The sequence below is a fragment of the Hibiscus syriacus genome, unplaced genomic scaffold (genome assembly GCF_006381635.1).
Source record: "Hibiscus syriacus cultivar Baekdansim isolate YM2019G1 unplaced genomic scaffold, ASM638163v2 tig00110206_pilon, whole genome shotgun sequence".
NCBI classification, from domain to species: Eukaryota; Viridiplantae; Streptophyta; class Magnoliopsida; order Malvales; family Malvaceae; genus Hibiscus; species Hibiscus syriacus.
The window spans coordinates 2,390,031-2,410,262 of record NW_024062627.1 but is presented as its reverse complement, the minus strand read 5'-3'; the positions used below and the strand labels follow the sequence as shown (position 1 = coordinate 2,410,262).

General features: G+C 36.9%; 2 protein-coding genes across 2 annotated transcripts; one reads left to right on the top strand and one right to left on the bottom strand.

The window, feature by feature from the left end:
- Nucleotides 1-2,490: 2,490 nt before the first annotated feature.
- On the top strand, nt 2,491-4,377 carry LOC120219574. Its single transcript, XM_039216400.1, has 2 exons — nt 2,491-2,627; nt 2,712-4,377. Exons 1-2 carry the CDS (start codon nt 2,516-2,518, stop codon nt 4,259-4,261), a joined length of 1,662 nt encoding a protein of 553 aa, XP_039072331.1. The 5' UTR covers nt 2,491-2,515; the 3' UTR covers nt 4,262-4,377.
- A 2,262-nt stretch (nt 4,378-6,639) lies between these two features.
- Nucleotides 6,640-19,924, bottom strand: LOC120219572 (peroxisome biogenesis protein 5-like). The gene is given in 17 exon segments (XM_039216399.1): nt 6,640-6,718; nt 6,811-6,905; nt 7,222-7,287; nt 8,424-8,648; nt 8,995-9,104; nt 9,186-9,270; nt 15,750-15,959; nt 15,961-15,997; nt 16,521-16,711; nt 17,536-17,691; nt 17,813-17,935; nt 18,362-18,613; nt 18,719-18,912; nt 19,184-19,316; nt 19,423-19,554; nt 19,650-19,782; nt 19,817-19,924. Coding segments are annotated over 17 exon segments (2,223 nt in total). The 5' UTR covers nt 19,819-19,924.
- Between the last annotated feature and the right edge of the window lie 308 nt (nt 19,925-20,232).

The following is a 20,232-nucleotide window of genomic DNA, read 5'->3' as shown; positions in this document are numbered from 1 at the left end:
AATATATAAAAATTTCAATTCTCGTATAATTTAAATATAATTTTATCGGTAATTTTATCTCACGTATCTTAAAGTTTTATAATTTAATCTCTTAAAATTTTTATAAAACTTTTCAAATTTATTTATCATAAAATCTTGTATTTGCATCTATTTATTGCCACATCCTATCATAAAAGGCTGGACAACACAATATTTGCTTCCAACTGCTCAAACAACTACTCTACTAAATGGAACAGCTTAGTTTTATTTATTTATTTCCTGGTTTTTAATATCTTTATGCATATATCATATGTCATCGATCACATTATACATACATACACAAATGTTCGTTCTTAATCATATATATATATATATAATTTAATAAAGGGTTTGCAGTCTTAATTGTTAACCTGATTACAGAGTAAAATCATTGCATAAATGGAGTAGGAGTAATGAGAATATGTTTTGGAGCAGTTGACATTGAGAATATTATCCGTAATGTTCCTAAACTAGCAACTGGCCAACCACCCACTCCAATGTTTCATTTCTCAACAACCAAACCAAAACACATTAAAATTTCACTAGTGTGTTAACATACGTGACATCTTATTTAATATTTAATTCTGAATTAATTGCATCATCTGTATTAAACCATAACCTTCATTTTAAATCGATCCTTAAGCTTTTGAATATTCTAATTTTATCCCTAAGTTATGACCCTCTTTTAAATTGGTCCCAAAATTTTAAATATTCCAATTCATCCAAATCTGTAATTAGTTTCAACTATAGTTTAACCTAAATTTTGTTTTTTTTAAACATATAATGACGTAACTTGGCTTAAAGATTTTATTAACAAGGGATGTGAGTAGTATATATGTATGATATTAGGATGACATTTATAGTGGATAATGGTTTTATTGTTGATTGGTATTAAAGGGCTCTGTCTTAACGAGGAGGAAGAACATAAAGGAATAAGAGTGAAGTAGTTTTATTGAGGTCGTATCTCCTCTCTTGGTCATGCTCGAGAGGTTCTATAATGGGTCTTGGTTCTGGTGTCAGGTGTAGGAAAATGCTGGTTATCCGTAGGCTGGCAGATTGTGTGGATACGATCAACTGACAGTGGACTTGATTCTGGTAGATCATGTGAGCTTATTAGAAATCGTAGCAACATGTCGTGACTTTTCAAGATTAAGATATTCGATATCCTTGCTTTGGAAGTATTCAAAGTTGCTTTGGACTTGATTCTAATATAATGTATTATGATATTAGAGTTTTTGACTACAACTAATTGTTCTTTTTTTGTGTGTGTTATTGCTTCAATATTTGTTCACCTTAACATTTCCTTTAGTTGAGTCCAACACGAATTTCTGTTGAAATTTCATCAATTGATACTTTGCTTAAAGCTTTAATGTCTTTTGACTACTCAAATAATGTCACCTTTAGTAGAAAAAGAGTTAGTTGCATCACATGTCCTCAAATTATGACTCTCATTTCAAATTGGTCCCTAAACTTTTAAATATTCCAATCTCATCCTTAAACTATGACTATCATTCTAAACTAGTCCTCAAAATTTTGAACATTTCAATTTCATGGCATTCATTCTAGATTGGTCCTCAAAGTTTTTGAACATTCCAATTTCATCTCAAACTATACATATATACTAATCTTAATAAAATTGTTAGGCCAATTTATATTATTATATTTGGGGGGAAAACAAAAATTAGGTTAAAGTATGGTTGAAACTAATTACATAATTAGATGCATTTGGGGATGAAATTGGAATATTCAAAATTTTGGAGACCAATTTAAAAAGAGGATCATGATTTAAGGACGAAATTACAATATTCAAAAGTTTAGGAACTAAATTGAAATGAGAATCATACTTTGATGATATACGATACAATTAACTCGTAGAAAAACATAATATTCAAGTTTTGTCTTTGGAACCCTTCAAGTGGTAAAAGCGAAGCCAAAATTCTAATTCAATGGGACAATGTATAACTAAAAATAGAAAATAGGAAGGATAAAATCAAAATAAACCAAAATTTAAAGGTTTAAAAAGGTATTTATCCCTATATATTTTTAATGATAAAAAATTAAAGGGCAGTGCCCCATACGTAGTTTCGTCCTTAAATAGAAGAGAATGTTATTATCTAGAGATCTTGAATTCGAGTAGTTGTGTCTGTAAAGTGTACGTGCATTGTTAATATGTTAAGAAAATTTTAAACAGATACTAGTTTGTAACATTTTCTAATTATTAAAAAAACATATATATTGCTTTGAATTTGGAGCTTGGTGTACAAGAGAGGTTGAACAATGTCCACAAGCATGTTAAACACAGCTTCTTTCCTTGCACGTCATATCCTCAAGTCTCGTCTTATTCCCATTTGTGTTTCAAAAGTTCCTTGCCCACATCGCCCCAAAACTGAATATGCTACCTTTATTCTTCTTGTAAACATCACTCTCTTTTCTCTTTTCTCTTTTCATACACCTTCACATCCAATCAATTATTCAGCATACTGTTGAAACCACAACTATGGGGAATTGTCTAACATCGTCTTGTCCCAAAGATGTCTTAAAAAAGAAGAGGGCTTTGCCGATCGAAAGCGCCTTCACGCTTCCGTCTCCTTTACCAGAATGGCCTCCAGGTACCTCTATTTCTTCTCTAATGGTGTTGCCCTATTAGACATTCATCATTTTTGTGTGTGTAATATCTCATTTTCATCCACCAGGGGAAGGGTTTGCAAGTGGAACTATTGATCTTGGTGGAATACATGTGTGCCAGTGTGACATGTCATCTTCCTCAAAAGTCTGGACCACACACGAAGGAGGACCGGAAAATCTTGGTGCGTCGTTTTTCGAACCGTCATCGGTACCGGATGGGTACTACATGCTAGGCTGCTATGCTCAACCCAACAACAGGTTGCTTTCCGGTTGGGTTCTAGCAGCCAAAGATGAGAGTTCGGATGATTCTTTACTCAAACAGCCCGTCGATTACACCCTCGTTTGGAGCAGTGAGTCCTTGAAAATCAAGCAAGATGGCAATGGCTACATTTGGTTACCCGTAGCCCCACAAGGATACAAGGCAGTCGGGCATGTCGTAACCAACACCAACGCCAAGCCTTCGCCGGACAAAATCCGCTGCGTTCGATCCGATTTCACCGACGAAGCTGAGAATTATACATGGATATGGGGACCTGGTAAAGACATGAATGCAAATGAAATCAACTTTTTCAGTTCAAGGCCAGTAAATAGAGGAACACAAGACATGGGAGTTTGTGTGGGCACATTTGTCGCCCAAAAGTCTTCTCTAGCATGCTTGAAAAACGTCAAACCTAACTTATCTTGCATGCCAAATCTCGAACAAATCGACACCTTGTTCAAAGCTTACTCTCCATGGATTTATTTCCACCCTAAAGAAGCTTATCTCCCCTCGTCCGTCACATGGTTTTTTATGAACGGTGCATTACTGTACACTACCGGCGAAGAATCGAAACCGGTTCCGATAGAACAAACGGGTTCCAACCTTCCCCAAGGCGGTTCAAACGACGGCAAGTATTGGTTGGATCTTCCGGTGGACGAAGCAAACAAGGAAAGAGTAAAGAAAGGAGATTTACAAAACTCCCAAGTTTATCTGCATGTAAAACCCATGTTGGGCGCAACGTATACGGACATAGCTATATGGGTGTTTTACCCTTTCAATGGACCAGCAAAGGCCAAAGTGGAACTCATCGACATTCCATTAGGAAAGATAGGCGAACACGTCGGTGATTGGGAGCATGTAACATTGAGAATCAGCAACTTCAACGGAGAATTACACCGCATGTATTTCTCCGAACACAGTGGAGGTTCATGGGTGGATGGGTCGGATCTGGAGTTCCAACACGGGAATAAGCCTTGTGCTTATTCATCGTTGCATGGCCACGCCATGTACTCGAAACCCGGACTGGTTTTGCAGGGAAGTGGTGGGATAGGGATTCGGAATGACACTGCAAAGAGTAAGATTGTTATGGATACAGGGCTGCAGTTTTCGGTTGTTGCGGCCGAGTACTTGGGTACCACCGCCGTTGTGGAGCCGCCGTGGCTGAACTATTTCAGGAAATGGGGTCCGAATATTAGTTATGACTTGGCGGATGAGATCAAGAAGGTGGAGAAAATATTGCCAGGAAAGCTTAAAACGGCGTTTGAGAAATTTGTGAATGGGCTGCCGAATGAAGTGCTTGGGGAAGAAGGGCCAACGGGTCCCAAGGTGAAAAGGAACTGGAACGGAGACGAGATTTAGAATGTTGTGGCATCCATGCTTCTTACTTACAAGGCTCGGGAAATATCAAAACTTCCTATCTTGTATATAATTAAATTACATTTGACAATAAATAAATGGCATTAATTTATTTAGTATATAATTAATTTAAGACAAATTACACATTTACTATCTAAACTATTATTTTTGTTCTTCTTTGGTATCTAAATTTTATTTTTTTCCAAAATTATACATAACGTTTAATTTAGGTTTTATTTTAGTACCTTCCGTAAAAAACTTAACAGTGATTTGGCGTGTTACCATAAAGTAATGTCATGTCAATATTGAAAGAATAAAATAAATGGCATGTCAACAATTCTGTTAATTTTTAATGGCATGAACCAAATTGAAACCTAAACTAAACGTTAAGTATGTCTTTAAAAAAATATAAAGTTTAGGTACCAAACAGAATAAAAATAATAATTTAGATACTAAACATATAGTTTACCCTTAATTATATTTTGTCTAAAATTCATTCAATCATATTAGTGAGAAAAGAAAATATTATTTTTTAAAGTAATTTATATTCGAATAGTTATCTTTGCAGATTGCATGATAATATGGTTTTATCAATCGAATCAAGTAATTGTTGAAAAGATAAGGGCTGGAGGTTCATATCGAGAATTGGGTGTATCAATTAAATTTCAATTATCGAATGCAAATACTTAAGAAATTGATTTTTTTTTTTTAAGACAAAATCATTTTTGAATTTTAAATATTAAAATGTAATAATCAGCGTAATTTAGCTTGAAAGATTAAACATGCTTTAGTTTGTTTTTAAATCTTTTTGCTAAGTGGATATGGAAATGATAAAGCATGTAATTTGACGTGATAAACTTTTGTAAAAGAAAACCGTTGAATCAGTATACTAGCTTAGGTCGCGGGTAGAACAATTAGTCACATACTCCGTCTAATTTGAATTTTATACGTTAAATCGGGGGTTTAAATAGTTACATGTTATCGTAATAATATTCGTTATACAATGATTACAGTATCTTATGATATTGTTATCGCATGTCGATACATGCATCCACAATAATAATATTTGTTATGTCCGTAATTACGATAAATACGATGCAACCGAAAACACGATTGCAATCGCAATTTAAATTCCTATGTTCAATGCGAAGTCGCAAAAATTGAATACAATGTGATTAATATTATTATAGATATGATATAAAAGAGGAAGAATGATATTATTTTTTAAATTAAAATAAGAAACAAAACAGATAATATAACCACTACATAAAAAATTATAAAGCATTAAAAGCTGTTTACACTCTATAATATCTTGTAAAATATTAATACATGCTTGGTTTTTGGTTTCGGGGGAATATATAATTGGGGTTTGAATTCCTGATTATTCCTTAATCCAATTATAACAGTTGTCATCAACTTATAAAAAAAAATCAATTTTTGAAGAGAAGCTGAAAATCCTTCATCCATTTGGAGTAAGAATCCTAATAAAACAAAAGAGAAGATCATCAATCATTCGAGTAATTCTCGTCTCTACTACACCTTTTGATTGATCAAAGGCAATTAACAAGAGAAGAAGACCAAAGACCAGATTGTTTACGATAAAATCAAACTCTTTTATATATTATTATTATGTTTATAATTTTGAGTAAAACAAAAAAAATTAAAAATGATCATTATAAAAAAATTCAATAGTGAGTATTATTATTCGAAATGGTGAGAATTGTACAACACCAAAAGAATTTGGGAATAATGATATTCTCATCATTCCAACTAAAAAATACCTACTATTGGAAAAAGAATATTTCCAGGTAATAATCTTTTCTGTGAACTAAGCGTGAGAATGTAATTAAGAAAAGATTGTTCCCTTTAGTAATAATCTTTTCCGCGAACCAAACGCACCATTCCGCGAATACGTGAACAAAGTTTTAATCCCCTAAACCAGCAACTAAAAAGGGTGGATGTGAAAATGCTCCATAAGTAAAACATGATGCAAATCCCACGCGGCACAGCCTAACATATTACAACCATCATCAATTACATTGAGTGTGAGAAATAAAGCTTATTCATTCATTTTCCTGCTTTCCTCTCACCTAATAGAACATTCTCTTTTGCTTATATCTTCAATCATACCACCTCTCATTTAACAAAATTACATACTACTGCTACTTAATATTATCTTATTACATGGTGTCGGGCCATAAATAAAATATTAAGATTGTTATACTATTTGTTACCCCCCAAATACCATAAACCATTTTCAATTAAATAAATTCGGGATAAGGATGCACGCACCGGCATGGATCTAGCCACAACCCCGTCGGGGGTGTACATCAGTTCATTACAATACCCATCCTACTTAAAAATTCGAAACCACGTTCAGATTATAGAGGAAACTCCTTCTGTAAAACCTCTAAATTCCTGGAATCACAAGCTTCTACCATGTCATTCCGCGAAGCAGAGCTGCAAGAATGGAAGCAAACAATAGAGATATGTGTAAGTGGAAGTAGTTCGCATGATTACAAGACCGCATATTCTCTGCTTCAGGATGATACCTCAAAGATATTCTTAGATATTGCCAGGCATTATCAGCCTTGGGATTCATCGCCAGTGCTCGAACATAGTATCGGATTGACTCCTCATACATACCCTGGAAGCAAATTTGTTTACAGGTTCAGTCAGATCAAACTGCATTGTCGCCCTCAACCAATAAAAGGAATATCTAGATGGATGAAAACCAAATGGTTTTTTTCCCTTCATGGGCAAAATTTAATAACATGAAGATTTTTTTTCTTTTAATGTAACCTTGGAAATTAGTCAAACCTGAGTTGCTAGTAAACTTCCATTTAGAAGGATTTACCATCTCATAAATATACAAAATGAAATGAAGACAAAAAATAAGAAATGCAGTTCCTATTTCACGGATGCCATGACCATGAGAGGAGAGTGCAGAGCATATAACAAACCTGGTTGGCGTAACTGATACCCATGTTTGCCCAAGCACGAACATAGTTTGGCTTCAAATCTAGTGCCTGAAGATCAAGAGATAGACCAAACGGCTAAATTCAATAATGCGTAAAAGATAAGGGCTGGACAGGGAAAGGGAAGTTTATCATCAAATCATTTTAAATGTACACAGAATTTCAGTAATAGAGGCTAAACAAATCAAACTGCATGTGCAAGATCTAAGAGCATTAAAAAAACACATTTTGAGAGAGATGATGATCAAGAATATATTTAAATTGAGGAAGCACATGAGCAAATAATTTAAATTAACTAATAGCTTCAGCATATCAAATAACTAATTACATTAGAGCTTAATAATTATCTTCTAAAGTCTAACTAGGTGCAACAGAATATTTGGAGAATCCTTTTAGCATCCTAAGGTTACAAGGATGAAGTAAGCAAATAATACCACCCTATAAGAGAGCTGTATAACACACCAATGCATCACGTTACCATTGAAAGTTAAGAAAGAAGAGAACAGGAGGAAAAGATAATGCCACCCATACAAGTTTGGCATACTGAGGATCGACATGTTCTACAATCTTTATGCTTTAAGTGTCCATGTCCGACACATGAATATGGGATATGACCTCCAAGGATCCTCCAAATAGAACGAAAACCTAGAAAAAAACTAACCATACCCGCGTCGAATACATAAACGAGCCCAAGTAACAAAGGATATGACACCCACTGTTAATGCAAGTGCTTAGGTACCGCACCTTAGTGCCAATAACAAAAGTGTCACAATCCTTTTCAATTGATTAAGCATCGAGGCACACTATTTTGTAAGCATATAGAAGCAAAAAGCCCCCAGACACATAAAAAGCACAGATTTTAACACATCCACCTTACTTTATAAAGCGCATTTTAAAGTCTTGCACCTCAAATGGTTCTGGCACCTAGACTTTAGTTTGCCCCCTCGACAACATTGTTGGCACCTTCATAAGTCATTGTTCACTTTGGCCTTAAAATGCATAAGGGTGGGCAACAAACCATATAAATTGCTCTCTAGTAAAATCCCAATACTAGCATATTACGAATTTTATACATATTACAAGTATTCTAACTAGTAAAGAACACCCCAAAATACTTTTGAAATTAACATATCATGTGGCATTCTGACCGGCCACCACTTTTCAAAGGGTAATAATGAAAGGACTACCTGCTGATAAGCTAATATTGCATCAGCACTCTGCACACTGTTGGCTTGTGTTGCACCGAGCTTGTTCCACAGAGAATAATCATTAGGCTTAAGTTTCAAAGCAGTTTTGAAAGCCGCAATGGCCTTGTCATATTCTCTCGACAAATTATACAGAACGCCAAGGACAATGTGCACATCAGCATCTTCAGGAGACATCTGAGCAGCTTCATTGAATAATCTAGCAACCTGTATGGCAGAAAATGCTCTGATGGAGACCAGAATATAACGATTTTTTTCCCCCAAAATTTAGTGTTATTATGTTAAGGATAAGCTTCTTGTGGTCTCAAGGAAACTGATCTCCTGTCACCATATGTAAAACTCAAAGTCCAAAATACTATCACTGCAGTCGTGGAAATCAAATGTAAAACGGCATTCTTGTAATCCACAGCATTCACAAAAGAAGCAAGGTGTCCCAAAGTAACATTAGTGGAAGTAGCTTAAACTAAACATAGGTTGCTATATATCAAGGCATTGTTCTGAAAGGCAAAAGTCAAATAAAAACAGAATGAAAGAACTAAACAAGTGCACTTACATCAGCATAATACAATGAATTGGCGAGCTCTGGAGAAGCAAGAGTACCATACTTTGGGTGATGACGTAACCATCCATACAGATACTTTAAAGCCGCACTCTGTTCCAATTCTGAAATTTTCAAACTGTGTTATTTGTTTGACACTCAATTTTTATATTCATCTTATATAAAGGAGATAAACATTCACTAACCATTTGTATGACTCACACCAAGAGCAAGAAGCACTTCCAGATTGGTAGGATCGGCCTCCTGAGCACGCATCATTGCAGCAATAGCCTGTACAGAGATATCTAATAAATTCATTACATTTTTTCTACACAGTCAAATTTTTTGGACTCCAACAAAGGCTGCTTAAAATTTCAGATGTGGTAATAAAGTCTAACAAAAATATAATAGGTTTTATATAATCCATAAAAGTCTCAAGATAATGACATGCAGACATATTAATCATCCAAAACAATTTGCAATAAATGCAAAACATTACACTTCATGGGCTTGAAAATAAGCATAGTTTCAGAAACCTCAGCCATTCAAATTAATTTTAATCCAGCCAAAACGGTTTTCACATGGTTCAATGATAAGCAAATAGTAATATGCTAGTACTTCATGAAGCAACAAAAGATAATAGGTTAGATCCAGAACATCAGCAGAATGGCAGAGTGTGACCTTATGATCTGGTACTCAAGACTGAAACCTCATGATGTAGGTAAGAAATTATTAGTTTGTGACATTTTAGTGAGAGAAGCTCCTCCTTCTCTCTAAAAATTTAGGTGTTTTTCAAAATTTTCTTTCTTTATCACCTTCGAATCCTTTAATGGCGAGTCAGTTGAGAAGATCTGGTGGGAAGAATTGCGTTACAGTTATTATTTTCAATATTCCAGATTGTCTTCATTATCAAGGTCTTAGGTTATTGTTCGATAAATATGGCGAGGTGGTCGATTCTTTCATCCCTAGCAAAAGAAGCAAGGGATGTAGTCGGTTCGGTTTTGTCCGATTTTCTAGAGTGGAGGACGCGAGAAGGGCTATCATCTGTGCCGATAGATCTTGGATTCAAGATAAAAAGGTCAGAGTGTTCATGGAGAGATTTCAACCTCGTGATGTTTTCTGGAGGAAAAAGTATTCTGGTTCAAATTCAGCTGTGGTCAAGAGCAGCGAGGCGGATGTCCAAGAGGCGCCCATTATTGGTGTAGTTGACGAGGATAAGCTAATTACTCTTAGAGATTGTTTGGTTGGTTGGAGCAGAAAATTTTTAAAAATGAAAGAGCTAGCTGCTATTATGCACAAGGAAGGCATATTAGGCCCGAAAATTATGAGGTTAAGTGGTTTAGCTATTTTGATTATATTTGAAGATGAAGAGAGTAGGGCTATACTCTAAAAAATCAGATTGGAGCATTGAATAAATGCTTTGACAAAGTGGATCTGTGGTCGGAAAACTTTCACTGTAGCAGCCGGTGGGGCATGGTTATCGTGTAGAGGGATCCCTCCGTTTGTGTGGTGCCATTCAACTTTCAGAAACATTGCAGAAAAATGGAGAGCTCTTATCTCCATTGACGTAGGAACCGTTAATCCTGGCTCGTTTGATAGGGCCTTTTTTCAGATCATTACGAACCGCAAAGATCGATTGGAAGAAGCCTGTGTTTTGAAGTTGGGGAACAGTCTTTTACAGTATTTGTTTCTGAGTTTTTTTTTTTTTGATAAGAATTGTAGGCCTCATTAAAAACCCCCTTTTTGATTATAGGAGCTTATAACCAAGCTCCTTAATCAGTGGAAGGAGGAAAAGAGTGCCTTAGAAATTTATTCAACACCTGAAATTACATAAGATACATCCAGAAAAACACCCCTTCAAAAACAGAAAAACAGAAGACACCCAAAAACAACCATAACCAACACCACTGACTTAGGGTAAACCAATTTAGAAACCTGATTGGTTTACCTCTTACAAAACTACCACTAATATTAAGGAAGCTCAGCTAGGAACTCGAGCGTGTTTTGAAGGCACGCATTCTGGTGGTGGTATGTGTGGTTCAGGTGCCGAGGTTGTAGGAAATGGTCCATTTTCCGATGAGGTAAGGGCTGTGGAAGTTGTGTCCCCGACAGTCCGTTACGGTACAGCTGCGCATGGGTCTGATTGCCAGATGAGCGGCACTTTTAATTCTTTGGAGGTAGCTAGGGGGGCGCAAGTGAGGTCTAATGTGCATGGGCATAAGCTGTCGTTTTGTGATAACCAGACAAACTGTTATGGGGAAGCTACGCTCGGTTCAGTTGGCCAAAGGAATGCAGATTTTAATATTTTGAAGGAAGCTAGTGGGGTTCATGTGGGCTCAGGTTTGGAAGTGTGTGATGCTAGAATTGATAGTGCAATTTCGAAAGATGTGCAGCACATGTCTCTTGCTGTTAGTGGTAGGCGTTTGGCTCCAATTAGGAATGTTGGTTCTCGGCAGACCAAGGTTTTATTAAATAGTAATAGTTTCTTGGAGTTCCCGATTGTTAGTTCGGTAAGTGGGACAGCTGTGCAGGATCATGCCTGTCAAACTGGTGGCACTTTTGGGTCTAAGGGTGTAATTAAAGATAACATGCAGCTGCCAGTTGTGCCGTCCTCGACCATACCTTCTGATGGATTTAAGGTATTGGTGGTACACGAGGAATTGCCTGCTGGTCAGGGGATGGGGCTGTCGAATTCCGAGAAAGTGGTTGGGCGTCAGAAAAAAACAGCTTTGGAGGAGAGAAATGCTATATTTAGTTCTCTCCGAAATTTTCAAGAAAAATTCTCTGCTCATCAAAGGAAGCCTAGTTAAAGTCAAAGCAAGAAGTCTCAAAGGAAGGTGCATGGAGAGGGAGTTTTTTCTGATCTTGAAGGCTCTATAGTTGGAGTTTAGGATGGTCTATGTCGACAAGTCGAGCTAGAAGAGGCAGTTAGGCAGAAGAGGCAGTAATGCGGAAGAAGAGTCTTGTACTCTTCGAGTGGAAGTTCAGGGCTTTTTGTTTTTGATTTTGGATTTTTTGGTTTGAGTCAGCTGTGATATTCGGCTTCTGCTGTAATTGTTTTTGTTTTTGTGTTGGTTTTCGGGTAGTTAAGGTGTTAAATCTGGTCAGTCATTTTTGTGACTGTCGGTATAGCTTAATTGGATTTCGCTGTGTTAGTGTTGCTGTTTAGGGTTCTTCTGGCTGTTTTTGGGTTGTTTGTTTATGTTGGGGGAGGCTTTTCTGGTTGTATCTTATGTTTCTTATGGTTAATGAAATCTTAAGGCACTCTTTTCCTCCTTCCGCTGATTAAGGAGCTTTTCTACAAGCTCTTTTAATCAAGAAGGAGGTTTTTAACGAGGCCTTCTATTCCTATCAAAAAAATGTAGGAACCAACTCTACTGCAAAATAAACCTAGTGAGAGAAGCAGGAGCTTCTCTCTTGGTTCAAGGTGCTTTTTGTTTTTTTTCATCCATCATTTCATCTCATCTCAACCATCACCGCCCGCCATCTTTATACATCGCGTTCGTCGTCTACTGTACAACGTCTGCCGTCTACGGTCCGACTTCCGCCGTCCGCCGCCACATTCCGTCATCCGTTCGCCGCCATTTTTACCCAGAAAGATCGTTTCCTCACTCTGATTTCATTTTTGAGATTAGATTTACGAGAAAATAATCCATTCGGCGCAGATCTAAACGCCGTCCTTCACCGACTTTCGCCTCCGGCCGTCGAAGGTTCACCGTCATATCACCGGGCTCGTCGTACAATCGCGATCTATTCCCATCTATCCTAGCGTCGCTGCCTTTCTCCGTTTTTCTGCCTTTGACCGGCTAAGATCCGACAGTCGGACTGTCTTCATCATTTCCATCCTTCTCTTCTTCGCCGGCATCACATATTTCACGATCCCGTTTTATTCTGACGGTTTCGTTGAAGTCACAGCATATTTTCGCCGGACTAGCGGCCGGGATTTCTTGTCAGGTCACTGGGTTTTCATTATATGGAGGGTGTTGGAATCGATCCTTGTCACCAGCAGAGACCATCGGTCCATGCTCCTCCACCATCCGCAGCATCGTCTTCTCCAATATCTCATCATTCTCATCAAGACAAGGTTCGTACTATCTTCATTTCGGGTCTGCCTGAAGATGTCAAAGTGAGAGAGCTGCAAAATTTGTTGAGATGGCTCCCTGGTTATGAAGTCTCGCAAGTGAGCTATAAGGGTGAAAAGCCTAAGGCTTTTGCTCTTTTCTCTAATGTCAAATTTGCAGTTGCTGCCAAGGTTGCCCTTCAGGAGATGGTTTTCGATATCAAGTTGAAGTCTTTTTTGCATATTGAGATGGCAAAGAAGAATTTGGTTGTTAAAAGAGGAATAGGTAGAGAATATTATCCTGTTCCTCCTGTTTTGCCAGTGTCGAATTCAGCTCCAGTAGCGTTTCCAAGTTTTCATGTGCCTGATAATTCTGGGGGTTGTGTTGAAAAGTCTGCTGCAAATATTGACATCGGATTGTCTTCTTCTCTTGGAGGGAGACAAAAGGCAGGAAAGAATTCTTTAGTTCGGGTATCTCCAGCTCTTCCTATCGTTGATATTGAAGACGGAACCAAGGAGAGCGACATGAAAGGCCTCTCCTTTGAAAAGTTTCCCGAAGTTTCGAGGAGGAGAAGAAATGGGTTCCAAAATTTGTCGATGGATGGTCATCCAAGAATCGGAAATGGGGTCATAAATGGTTGTTTCACGATTTTTATCGAAAACCTTCCAGAGACGATCCATTGGAAGAGACTTGGGTCTATTTTTGGCACACATGGTCAAGTTATTGATTCCTTCATTCCTAAAAAAAGAAACTCGAAAGGGGTTCGTTTTGGGTTTATTCGCTATGCAACAATTGAAGAAACCAGGATAGCGATATCTAAGATGAATGGTAATTATATTTACGGTTGCAAAGTTAGAGTCTCTCTGGCTAAATATAAACCCCGACAGTCTTTCTGGAGGAAGGCCTCGACAGTTGTTCATAGTAACTCTAGGAGAGATGTTACTCCAAAGGAATAAACTCTTTAAAGTTGAGGGCGTAGTGGACGATGATAAACTACAAGTGTTGAGCAATTGTCTTGTGGGATGGTGCAAGAATTTTATTAAAATTGGTAATCTTGCTAACCAAATACAAGCAAAAGGATTAGCTGGTTTCACGCTGATGAGAGCTGCTGGTAATGTAATTCTCATGGTTTTTAAAGACTCTGATTCGATGAGAAGCGTGAAGGATGATAAGTTAGAGATGCTTGCAGAATGGTTTTCCAGAGTGGAAACATGGTCAGAGAGCCTATTGGTGGAGTGCAGGCGCGTGTGGTTGGTTTGCGAAGGTATCCCTTTTCACGCTTGGAATTGGGATACTTTCAAAAACATCGCAACTAAGTGGGGCAAGTTAATAGCAATTGACAACAGTTGTGAGTTTCCATCGTCCTTTGATAGGGCTAAAATTCAAATACTCACAAATGATAAAGGGAGAATTGATGAGTTGTTGGAGTTGAAGGTCGGTGATAGTTCATTCAATGTCTTGGTACATGAAGTTGATCCTTCCTTCAAACCTAATTCTTGGGTCCCTGAAGATTGTGATATTTCATTTGATCTTATTCCTCCTATTGGATTGTGATGTTTCGGCAGCAGTATTCAGAGGTGTTTTCTAGTTTGGGGTTGTAATTGTTGGTTTTTATTTGGCTATGTTATCTTATATCTTGAGGTGTTTTTTAGAGATAGGGTTTGTCTTAGGTCGTTTTGTTTGAAGATGTAAGATTTCTAGGTTTTTGGTTTGTAATGGCATATATTCCCGTATGAGGGATCGGTGTTACCAATTGTACTTGGTTTACTATTTAATAAAATATGAGATACTCTTTTCTCCCTTCCAATGTTCTTCAACATACTCCTAAGTATGTGGAAGAATACGAAGGGAGTTTTTAATGAGACCTCCAACTTCTATCAAAAAAAAGATAAGAAGAAAAACAAAATTAATAAAAAGAAATGAGGCTGAACAAACGAGTAGGAAAGATGATGGAACTCAAGAAAAACTTAGGGTTAAAGGAAACCTCCATTTTTCTTTTAGTTCAAAGAAATTAATAATGATAAGTCGTGGCTGTAAAATTTTTACAGCTTCTTTATAATAGGGTTACAAGGATAATTCAATCCTAGACCTAAGGCCCTATTTTATTTTAGTAGACTAGGCTTGGTATGCGTAAGCTATTTAATTAAGTAGGCTGAATATCTATAATATTTAATAAAACTAAAATAAATATTATAATGATATAAGCTCCTGCGTCACCTCAGGCCACTAAGATATCAACCATATTGCAAACATGGATGTTTAAATGAAAAATAGCTCCTTTTACCCCTTTCCAATATAAGTTACCATAAATAAGAAATGAACATTGCATGGCAAACTAAAGTGGCTATATTAAGCCAGAAAATAAAACAAGAAGAGCAATGGGACAAGAAAGTAGATCTTTTGTGTTGAAAGATTTTCTTGCTTTCTACACCAAATGATTGTTCTGTTTCCTAATATATGATGGCATTCACAGGGCATAAGACAAGCTTCAAAATAATGTTGATTCAGGTGGAATAGGAAGGTATTTGGTCAACTTTGCCAGAGAAAGAATCATAACCAGAGATGCTGAACAGATGGCTGAAGTAGACAAGCAGTCACATCTCTTAATAGAAATTCTTGCAGTATTATAGAAAACAAAAAACAATGTCTTTTCATGTAAGAATACACATAAACTATCAAACTTTAACAAACTAGAGTGATGAGAATTACCTGTTGGTCGTCATCATTTTCAGCATGGGTTATTCCTAGCAATCTCCAACCTTCAGCATTTTCAGGATTTTTCATAACTTCAGCCTCTAGAGCAAGCACTGCTTCACTCAAAAGCCCTTTCCTAAATAGCTCTTGACCTTCTTTTAAAGGATTTGGATGGCCAACATAAGGATTCATATCAGAAAATACATAGGACACCCCTTGAAGCGTCTGACCGCTGCTTAGCAGCTATTTGCTCATTAATAAACCTACAAGTTTTCACGACCAGAACATTTTTACGTGCTTAACATCACAAACATATAGAAAGGGAATTCAAACTTCCCACAACTTGATAAACTCGTCAAGTTAACAAGATATTTGGAGCATTCTCAGTTACCATAAACTAAACATTAATTAGAAATTTATCATTGATGACAACTTGGACGGAAACATAATGCTGTAGATTGAAATCAGTGAGAACACTATGGCAATAGATGTGATCTAAAGGCATACGCTAACAAGCCAAACAATCATATGACCCTGCAATTCCAAAAATATTGTAGAAGAAAGCTAGATTTTCCATGAAAGAAAACGACTCTGACTATCATATGACCCTGCAATTCCAAATTGGCCTTAGTAATTAAATAGAATATCCATTAGAATGCTATCCTAGATTTCAATCAACAATATAAATGATGCAAGAGGCTTTCAAAAGGCCATAACTAAACAAAATAAAATCATATCCAACTAGAGAGGTTATAAAATAATTTTCTTCAAGGCTACCAGACTCACTCATCATATGAATTTGCCCAGTCAGATGAACTATCTCCCAAAGCCCCCTCACCAACTTGACGCCCAAATTCTTCTGCCCAATCATCAACATGCAACTTTGAGAATTCATTGACCCATTGATCATCAACAGGCTCTTGTTGCAATCTTTCAGCACTAAATTCATTGGCCCATTGGTCTGGTCCGCGGAAAACCTAAGAACCATCAAATCAAGAAAATTTAATTTTTTTTTTATAGGAAAATCAAGAACATTTAATAAAACAAAGAAAATTAGATTATTTCAAATAATAATAAGAGGTTTATATGGTTCAAGAGTCTACAATATGCAAAATGATCACTCACAGTTTGTGTCACGAATAACAAGTCAAATGACCCCAGTTGTTCTCAGAGAGTAGCAAACTCCCATTGATAAGGTTGAATAAAACCAAAGAACCACCAAACATAGTAGCATATTTTTCAAACAAATTAAGATGTTTTTAGCTGGTTTAACACTAAACTAGGATATACAATTATAACAAGCATCGGTGACAGCTTGTCTTCTAATTTATTATAATTAAAAACTCTCACAGCTCAATTTAGTAGCAAACATGATTATCCATTAGTTAGGTCTATAGAAATCTTAAGAACCACCAAATATACGATTTACACTATTTGCAATATTTGCTAAATTATAGTAGATTTAGAGGTTTGGTTGATTTAAAAGTTAAACAGAAAAGATGTTATAATAAAGAATCATCGGTCACTTGCACTATTTGCTAAATTATAGTAGATATATCGATAATAGTACTAACCAAACCACCATTACCATTTAGACATTTTCAAATAATCAAACCAATTTCCAACCAACCAGGTTGATGAAGGAGATTAGCAGCTAAGGATGGTGATGTTAGTCCCATTTTAGTCTATGTAAGGCAAAAAGGCAGAAGAAAGCAAGGAAGCTACCGAAAGGAATTTGTTACTGATTATCAGGAAATATTATTCTAAATGTTTTTTGAGCTTCCACAAGAACTCTACTTGCCTCATTTTGAGCAAATTCATCAGCCCAAGAAGCACCCCCATTGTACTGTTGCTGATATTCTGTTGCCCAGTTCTCTGATGCTGGTTTGACCTGATTATCGTCAATAATAAGTTCACCACGACTCATCTTTGATACAAATTGAAGAAATTTTGAATTCTGCATGCCCCAAAACATACAGAACATAAGTGCATATATTCACTAATGCATGGCAACGATCATATTATTAAGAGCTATCTTAAGACATTGCATGTATTTTAGCCAAACAGTTTTAAATAACCTGGAACTTAGGATCACTATTTTGAGAGAGTGTATGTACAAGCATTCTAGTCTGCTGAATTGCAGCCAAATTTCCCATATTTCCCCCTCTCATTTGATCTGCAGATGTTAACTGAGCTTGTTCCTGTATGTTATAGCTCATTAATTGTGTTATAAAAGAAGACACGCAAACGAAGACTACTCAAAGCACAAGATAGTAGCAGAACGAAAAGGAAAGCTAAAGTAAAAAAGGAACATATATCCATCTGCATAGAACAAAAAGAAAGAAATATAGTCCAGAAGATAGGAAATAGAATAGCTATGAGGATGAAGACTATAATGTGTTTTATGGTAACTCAGTAATTGACAACCAACAATATACCCTTTTAGGAAGAGATTTTAATTTGGTTAATGAAAGAACCTACCTATCAGCTTCACCTAGAAGCACCAAGTTTTATGTTGCTACAAAAACCGATCCATGCATTCAAGCAAGCTACAATAACATCCATTCACTCCAAAACAAAATTATAACCAGTTTTCATTTATTGTAAAGGAGATGCCGCTTTCCTACCTGCTCAAATTCAGAGGCCCAACCACCAGCACCATGCTGTTGTTCAAATGAGTGAGCCCAGGCATCCGGACCATCATGGTGTATTCTGTTTTGGCTGAATTCAGTAACCCATCCATCTGCAGGATGAGCAACAGGCTTCATGACACCTTGGGATTCATTCCAGTAGTCCTCCAGCTCTCTAAACCTCCCAGGCATGGGTCCCCTGGCATGGATATCATTTTCTATTTCCAAGGAACTCAAGAGTGCATTTACCTGGAAACATTTTACAAGCAAAATGAAAAACGAGGTATCAAATCATAAGTGTAATTTCGTAACAGATAACACCATGTAGTGCCAATCAAACAAAGGACAGAAAACCTGAGAATTGATAAATTCTTCACTCCTATCAGCAAAAATGTGACGGGCCATTATGCTGCTACGATCACGTATGCACTGTTTATCACCTTGAGACAATCCTAACAGAGGAAGTGGAGTGGGATGTAAAGGAATTCCACTTCGGCTACTGTCAACAAATGAGTGCAAAAAGCTTGACAACACCCTTTGAGGTGGTCCTGAAGTACAGTAGAAGGGTAGTGAGTAAGGAATAGCATGTAGAAAGAACAGTTTTCTTGATGTTTAAGGGCAGAGAAGTCAAAATCCTTAATTGACGTGCTTTTGAAGCATATATTGAGCATACCCATTGAAACACAGTTGCAAAGTTTAAAGTGTAGCCAATAGCAAATATGATACAAGAAGACTAGAATCGTTTTGTTTGTTCTTTACACCCTCCAAACAAAAGGAAAACAAAACAAAAAATGTAACGAAGATGAAAAGGATGAATACCATCAAGAGCGGGTTGAATCGGTGCTGCTGGACCAGCAGTAGGGTCAAAGGGAGGTTGACGCTGTATCTCTTCCCATGCATCCGCGAATCCATTGGCGTCGGCAGCGCGGAAGCCTCTGATGAACTCAGAACCCTGAAGGTATTTTTTTTAACGTTTAATAATTTCAGTCAACGGAAACTTGTATCCCAAAATTAGTTTTCATTTTTATTAGAAGAAATAGTAAAGATTGAAAGGGGACCTGGGCGTTAGATTGGAGAAAGGGGCGATCGAGCTCAGAGCCAGGAAGAGCAGCAACGGGATCATCGGTCCGCGTATAGAATTGGGCGTGGGGAGCGGCAACTGAAGTGTTAGGAATCTCCTTCAGTACCCCCTGCTCAGAACACAATAATAAAATTCATCGAAATTAGGATAAAAAAGTCATGAATAAAACAATAAAGATGAGATAAAGATAAAAAAGAAAGGGACCTGGTTCTTGGAAGAAGAACCGATAAGAGCGTTGGCGAGAGCACCAAGAGGATTGGAGGAAGAGGAAGAAGATCCCGGAACGGCACAAGCAGCTCCTCCGGTTACCAGTTCGCGCATCGACATCTTGTTCCCCCTTCTCTGATTGATTGATTGAAAAGTGAGGAAGAATTAAAGAAAAATAAAGGATTAGGATGAGGGAGAAGACCGGAACTCGGCGGAGGGGAGAGGTTGCCGTCGGTTTGGTTCGGTTCTTTTATCTGGTCTTTGCCTCTACCTTGTACACTTGATAATTTGCCTCCCTTGTTATACGTGTTTAATAATTGAGCCGGTTGTTGAAATAAACACAATAATAAAAAAATTGTGCTGATGGCTGCTGCGTGTGGTGTGAGGGATGCGATGCGATTCAATTCAATTCAATTCTCCAATATATAAATAAATTCCATATTATCCGTCCAATTGAAATAAAATGGGTTAAAATATATAATTTTAACAATTAATAATTATATAAATTTTAATTTTTAACTATGTATGTGCTATCTCAAATCAAACTTTAAATAATAAATAAAATCCATTTAATATATCT